General features: G+C 44.7%; 1 protein-coding gene across 1 annotated transcript in view; it reads right to left on the reverse strand.

Moving 5' to 3' along the window:
- Positions 1-7,500, reverse strand: part of Acss1 (acyl-CoA synthetase short chain family member 1) — a 50,693-nt gene that overhangs the window by 16,261 nt on the left and 26,932 nt on the right. The window contains exons 4-5 of the mRNA XM_028774894.1: positions 4,671-4,846; positions 4,143-4,295 (exon numbers count right to left, since the gene is read on the reverse strand). Of these exons, the coding sequence (XP_028630727.1) occupies positions 4,143-4,295; positions 4,671-4,846 (329 nt within the window). The remainder of the gene's footprint in view (positions 1-4,142; positions 4,296-4,670; positions 4,847-7,500) is intronic.

Consider the following 7,500-nt stretch of genomic DNA (forward strand, 5'->3'; position numbering starts at 1 on the left):
CCCGAAGAGTCATCTACTTTTTTTGTTGTTTTGTTTTGTTTGTTTGGTTTTGGTTTTTCGGGACAGGGTTTCTCTGTGCAGCCCTGGCTTCCTGGAACTCACTCTGTAGACTAGGCTGGCCTCGAACTCAGAAATCCGCCTGTCTCTGCCTCCCAAGTGCTGAGATTAAAGGCCTGCGCCACCACCGCCTGGCAGTCATCTACTTTTTGACTTTGATTATAATTAAGAGAATGCCATGAATCTCAGAGACTTTGGACTTTAAAACAGAGTTAAGACTGTGATAAAATATGGAGACTTTTGAAGTTGGACTGAATACATTTTGTATTATGATATGACTACAAGCATATAGGGACCAGAGAGTGGAATGTGGTGGTTTGAATGAGAATCGCCCCCATATCTGAATGCTTAGTAACCACTGGGGTAGGCTTGAGGTTTCAGGAGCCCATGACAGGTCCAGACACATTCTCATTCCCCCCCTCCCCATTCATATTCTCTCTCTCTCTCTTTCTCTCTCTCTCTCTCTCTCTCTCTCTCTCGCTCTCGCTCTCGCTCTCGCTCTCTCTCACTCTCTCTCTTTCCTTTCTCCCCCCTCCCACCTACAGATCTGGATGAAGAACTCTCAGCTACTTCTCGGCACCATATCTGCCTGCACGCCACCATGATGATTGTAGACTGCACTCTGAAAATGTAAGCAAGCACCCAATTAAATGTTTTCTTTTATAAGAGTTGCTTTGGTTATGGTGTCTCTTCACAGCAATAGAACAGTGATTAAGACATCAGCCAAGATTTTTCTGGGACTCAAAGCTCTCTCTGGAAGCCTGGCTGCAACTCTGGCCTCATGGTAGAAGAGACCAAGCCAAGGAAAGTTGCTACTCGCCAGAACAATGTCTAAGCCCTGCTCACGGAGACCTGGCTTTCCAGGTCTCCTGGCCATATAGTTAGTTCCCTTTGCTGTTGCCACTAGTCATAGCTGAGTTTAGCTTTAGGAATAGAGCATCCAGGCCGGGCGGTGGTGGCACACGCCTTTAATCCCAGCACTTGGGAGGCAGAGGCAGGCGGATTTCTGAGTTCGAGGCCAGCCTAGTCTACAGAGTGAGTTCCAGGACAGCCAGGGCTACACAGAGAAACCCTGTCACGAAAAACAAAAAAACAAAAAACAACAAAAAAAAAGGAATAGAGCATCCAGCCCACCAGTGGAACCTAGAAGCTCAGCCCTACCTCCTAGGACACATCAGCTACTCTCTGGGGCAACCAGGGACCCATGTTAAAGCATAGTCTTCTACCCATCAACACTTTCTTTCTTTTTTCTTTTCTTTCTTTCTTTCTTTTCTTTTTTTTTTTTTTTTTGGTTTTTCGAGACAGGGTTTCTGTGTATAGCCCTGGCTGTCCTGGAACTCACTCTGTAGACCAGGCTGGCCTCGAACTCAGAAATCCACCTGCCTCTGCCTCCCAAGTGCTGGGATTAAAGACATGCGCCACCACTGCCCGGCTTCATCAACACTTTCTATATATATATTTATTGGAATAAAAGCATGATCTGTCATTTAATGTGCCTCAAGGATGGCCCACAGCAATTTCCAGTCACTTATTTCAAATTTCTTTATAAAAAGTGCTTTTAATTTTAATTTTACTTTTGAAATGAGTAGTACTAATTATTTTAGAGACCCACAAAAAATTTTTCTTTTCTTGTCTTTTTTTTTGGCGGGGGGGGGGGGTCAGTCAGAAGCCAGGGTTGGTGATACATGCCTACAATCCCAGCTCTAAAGAAACTGAAGCAGGAGATAATCAGTCTATCATCTCAAAAAAACAAAACAAATATTGTATGAGCCTAAGGGGATGGATGACTCCAAGGAGATAGTGTCTTCTAGACACAAGACTGATACTCAAATGAACTCAGAGACTGTGGCAGCATACACAAGACCTGCACAGGTTCCAGACTGGCTGAGTCCCAGCATGGGGAGGGTAGTCTTAGTTAGGGTTTTATTGCTGTGCAGAGACACCATAACCACGACAACTCTTCTAAAGGAAACCATTTAACTGAGACTGGCTTATAGTTCAGGGGTTTAGTCCATGGTCATCATGGCAGGAAGCTTGGTGGTATGCAGTCAGACATGGTACTGGAAAGGTAGCTGAACTGGCTCAGCCTCTGAGACCTCAAAACCTGGCCCCCTACAGTGACACACTTCCTCTAACAAAGCCACACCTATTCCAACAAGGCCACACCTCCTAATGGCAGCACTCTCCATGGACTAAGTATTCAGTATTCAAACGTGATTCTATGGGGATTACTCCCATACAAAACATCACAGGTGTCTCACCCCTAACAAAGAAGTTATCTGTAATTGATACCCACTGGCAAAGGGAAAAGAAATTTTATCAGTGGAGTGTAACTGGGTATGTCAACCATACTCCAGAGCAGTTGACAAGGATAATATGGAGTCAGCAGTATTTTTGTGAATTTTTCATTTTGTTTTTGCATTTTTGTCTTATTGTCCTTACACTTGTTTGTTTTTGTGGTGTGTGTGTGTTTTCTCAGTTTTGATTTCAGTTGTTGTTAAAGACAGAGCATAAAATTAGTTGGTTAGGGAAGTAAGATCTGAGAGGAGTTGGGGAAGGGAAAAAAACATAATCAAACTATAATATATGAAAAACATTGAGCCAGGCAGTGGTGGCGCATGCCTTTAATCCCAGCATTTGGGAGGCAGAGGCAGGCAGATTTCTGAGTTCGAGGCCAGCCTGGTCTACAGAGTGAGTTCCAGGACAGCCAGGGCTACACAGAGAAACCCTGTCTCAAAAAATAAAAATATGTATGTATTACAAAAAAAAAGAAAAACATTAAATAAAATAAAAACAAACTAAAAAACCCTCAACAAACATAAAAGTAAAAATCAGAAAGGATGAAGTATGCCCATCTGAGTGGAAGAAAATAAATACTTAATACATAAAAGTGAGTATATTCATCTTTATACCAAGACAAGGTTTGGCTTGTGAAAATATAACTTTTACTTGATTGGGTGATTGCCATCATCAAAGACTTACTTACTGCCTCCATCTGCTAACCCAGGTCTAGTCCTGGAAGCTTCTAGCCTCTGTACAATCTTATCTAGGCCTAGGATGTTTTCAGCCTGTGAGACTTGCTGCTGAATCAGCTCACTTCTTCCTAGTTCTTTCTGAACACTGGTTGCTTGGTCAACTTGGCTATACTGGCTCAAAGTCCTCTGCAAGCTGACTGATTCAGTCTGGCTCCTCTCAGCTTCTCCTAAACTGCTCTGCTTGGCCTCAAACTAACTTTGACAATATGTTCTAATCTTCTGGCTCCTTCTCATTCTCTGTCTTGTTCTGTCTTCACCTGTATCCAGCTTGTGTTCTCTGCAACCTGTCTCTGTATAACTGTCCTGGCAAAACTGCTTGCTTCTCCTCTGTTTGTGTTGTTCTCTCTTATGTAGCCTCTTTTTCCTCTGTCTCCTTGTGAGAGTTGGGCATATCCTAGTCTGTCAAATCTTTCTCTGATTTTTCACTGTCTGATACTCGATTAGACATTATTTTCAAACATTGTCCTTCCATCTACAAACTAATTTTACCTTCATTGTTTGGTGTTAAAGGTGTATATTAAGGTCATGTCTCTACTCCAGTCAGAGGGATTAAAGGTGTGTGCTAAGGGCTGAAACAGGCTTTTCCAGTACACAACACAATCTTGGGTTTCACAGTGTGATCAAATATCCTGCAATGGATTTGAGTTTGTTTGCTTTTCTGCAATGCTGGAGATGGAAGCCAGGGCCTTGTACATAGTAAGCATGCATTCTACCACACCAGCCCTGGTAAGTTTCTGCTGTTTATATCCTTTCTTTTTATAATGCATTTGTAAGATACATGCATAAGAAACCTATGAAGTCAGAAAAAGGGAGCCAACAAGGGCTCCATGCCCACACCTCCAAAAGACGGAGTCGGAACAGAGCAGAAGGGCTGCTGGGCCACAGCAGGCTCAGCTGCACCCCAGCTCTTCTTCCTTTTACACACACCTGCTCTACTGCACCATAATACATAGCAGCCTGCATGCTACAAGCAAACATCTGCACCACAAGCCTGTGGCTGCAGAAATTCTAGCCATCACTGCGGTTCCCCCTTTTCCCCTGGGTTCCTACCTTGTGCGTCATGGCAGCATACAGTAGATAGCCTGCCTGTGTATGAACGAGTCCCTTGGGTGTCCCGGTGCTCCCAGAGGTGTAGAGCATAAAGAGCATGTCTTCACTGCTCATGCTTTCAGGGGTGCACACAGGGGCCTCATTGGCCATCTCCTGGAAGGGACAGAAGCACATCACCAGGTCAAGGCATTATCCTCTCCCATCCACTAAGGCCCTGGACACTACCATTTCCCTAGCTGAAGTCAGGATTCTCAAAGTGACATTCTCTGTCAATTTCACATGCAAAGACACAAAAAGATGAAGTGAGGCTGGTGGTGTAGCCTGATGTTTGGGCTCCTACTTAGCATATGCTAAATTCTGGGCTCCACTTCCCTGGTGGGGCAGAGGAGGCAGGCATATGGGGAGTATGTGTGAGGAGGGGCAGAGAGACTCTCTAAGATATCCTGACTGAGAGCCTAACAATTCTCAGACCCAGGTGATCTACTAATAATCTCTCCTCACCCTGTACACCACGTGAGGTAAACCCACCTGCTCAAGGGGGATGTCCAGATTCCCCATGTGAACCTTGGTGTCCGTCCTGTGAGCCACCAGGACATGCTGGACTGTTGGGCAGTTCTTCACAGCTTCATCCACTATTTTCTTCAGCTCCACCACACGCCCTCCCCGGAGTCCTTGGTTGAAGGTGATAACAACCTTGCACTTGGCTAAGGGATACAACACAGACATACCTGATCAGTGTAGACCGTCACAGCCTGACCTGACTTGTAGCTGTATATTCCAGGCCGAAGAGTGTCTCAGAGGAAGTTCAATCAAGTTAAAGAAGCAACAGAAAAACACAAGAGTCTGCTTGCTATGGAAGCTTGAGTGTCACATAGAAGTGCCCCATCTTTCCCCAACTCTGAAGACTGGGGGTGATGTGGGGTTGGGGGTTAAAATTGCCTTGAAACTAAACTGTTCTTCCACAAGTTAACAGCATAAAGAGTTTCCAAGCTAGGCTTCTACCCTCTAACCTGCTCCAGGAGCTTTCCCCAAGTGAGGGATGAACACATTGCCTATTGTAACCATCTTGGCAGAGAAACACCAAGAGAAAAAGACCAAGTCCCAAGGTTTTCACATAGCCATCCCTGCCAGTGACTGTAGGCCAAGGCCCTCTGCTGTCAGAGAATAGAACCACTGTCTCCAGGAGGGTTCTGGGAGTTGTGGTCAAGCCTTCCTTTCACAGGAGCAATCCCCTTGCCTTCATGGGAGCACTCACCTGTCACATACATTCTCTTCAAGGACCCAGGTAGGCTTTGCTCAAAATTCTCCCTGGAAGTCCAAACTTCCACAGCCAAGCTAGCTGAGGCCCAGGGAAGAATGTGAGGGATACTACAGTACTGAGGGACTACCCTTCACACTACCTTAAGGGGATAAACCAACAGAATCCTATTTGTGATTAATTTCAGTCTGTCCATGTGTAAGAGTCTAGAGTAAATCATCTGTAGTGATACTGCCTGTATGAGGCTTCCCACATCCCTGAGTGTTACGGTTTGAATTTCAAGTGTCTCCCACAGGTTCCCAAGCCAGTGGTGATATTTCTAGAGGTTCTGAGAACTTCAGGAGGTAGAACCTGGCTACAATGGGTTACCTGGGGAATGCAGTAGAAGGTTGTATTTTACACACACACAGACTCACACACACACACACACACAGAGTCTCTTTCTCTGTTTTCTGTTTGCTATGAGGTGGGCAGCCTCTGCTTAATGGTCCCCTTACTATGATATTCTCCCTCACTTGGGCACAGAATCAATAGAACTGAACGAAATGGACTGAACCCTCTGAAACCCTAACCCAAAATAAAATCTTCCTCACTTAATATGTTTTTATGAGGTATTTGGTTACAATGCTACAAAAAATAATTAATTCACTAGGGCCTTAAATCTCTGTATCAAGGGCCTGTCCCACATCCAGGACCAAGGTGCTGGGAAGTTACCCCAACCAACTGTCTTTGCCCAGCAGCTCTCAAGAGACAGACTGTAAATCAGCAATGCATGTGGTTGCTCTGACACATTGGTCATCCATTGCTGAAGCTCTGGAGTTCAGTTTGGGCTCCTCTTCCCAGCTCTATGGCCCACTGTCAATGGGGCTGATGAAGAACATGTGTCTTCAGTCATGTTCTTAGTGGAAAGTCATGAAGAATAGCTGCAGGAGAAGCCCTCCTGAGCCTCATAACCAGCCAACCTTTGTACTCCCATACTGTTCATTCAGAGGTCCTCTGATTCTGGAAGCTTCCCCAGAACCCAGCTACCAAATAACCATATACTATAGCCAGTTAGGGTCAGCTGTGATTCTTCATCGCAAAGTATCTTAGCAGACATTTAGTCACCGTGGTCACAAGAGCAGGAGAGGAAGGAGTAACCTGCTAAATGCTATAGCATCCGCTCTTGTGGAAAACTCCAGCTTTCCTACTTACCAGCTGTGTGATCTGGGGTAAATCACTTAATTCTCTGTGTGTATTTCCTAATTTAAAGGGAATAGTAAGTCAAGTGTTTTGGCGCACACCTTTGATAGCAGCACTTGAGAGGGAAAGGCAGGCTGATCTCTGAAAGTTGAAGCCAGGCTGGTCTACATAGTGAGTTGCAGGACAGTCAGAGCTACATAGTAAGTAAGACTCTAGCTGAAAAAAAAAGGAGGGGTGGTAAACAATAGTTACCTTTTCATAAAGATACGACCAGGACCAGACTGGCACTGGCAAGTGAAGAATTGATATTTATAGAGCACCTTAATCCTTGGACAATGGAGTCCTATTCACCTAGCACCAGTTCTCAAAACCTTTCAAAAATGGAAGGAAGGTATACTTCTAAGTTCATTTTATGAGGCCAGCATTATTTCAATGCCAATGCCAGACAAAAACACGAAAAGAAAACTATAGATGAATAAATATCCCTCCTGAAAAATGGTGCAGAACCCTTCAGTGCCATGCTGGTCTCAAATCTGTACCGCACAGCAAGTAGGGTTTTCCCACAAGAAAGCAAGCAGAACCCAACAATATCATACATCACATTGATGGAATGAAGGAAAAAGCCTATGTTACAACAAATGAAGGAAAAGCATTGACAAACTCAACATCGTCTACTCTAGAAACAGAAAACAATAAGAGAGGAATCCAACAAAGCATCCTCAACCTGAAAAAGGGCATCTGTGCCACGCCCTGACATCATAGCTGACATCATACTCACCTGAAAAAAGCTAAAGTGTTCCCTCTGAGATCAGGACAAAGACGAGCACACCAGTTCACCCTACTAGTCAACATGGTCACAGGATTTGCAACCAGAGCCAGCCAAGAGAACTAGTCATCAAGAGTGGAAAGGAAGAAGTA

Source organism: Grammomys surdaster, unplaced genomic scaffold (genome assembly GCF_004785775.1).
Source record: "Grammomys surdaster isolate TR1022 unplaced genomic scaffold, NIH_TR_1.0 251, whole genome shotgun sequence".
NCBI lineage: Eukaryota > Metazoa > Chordata > Mammalia > Rodentia > Muridae > Grammomys > Grammomys surdaster.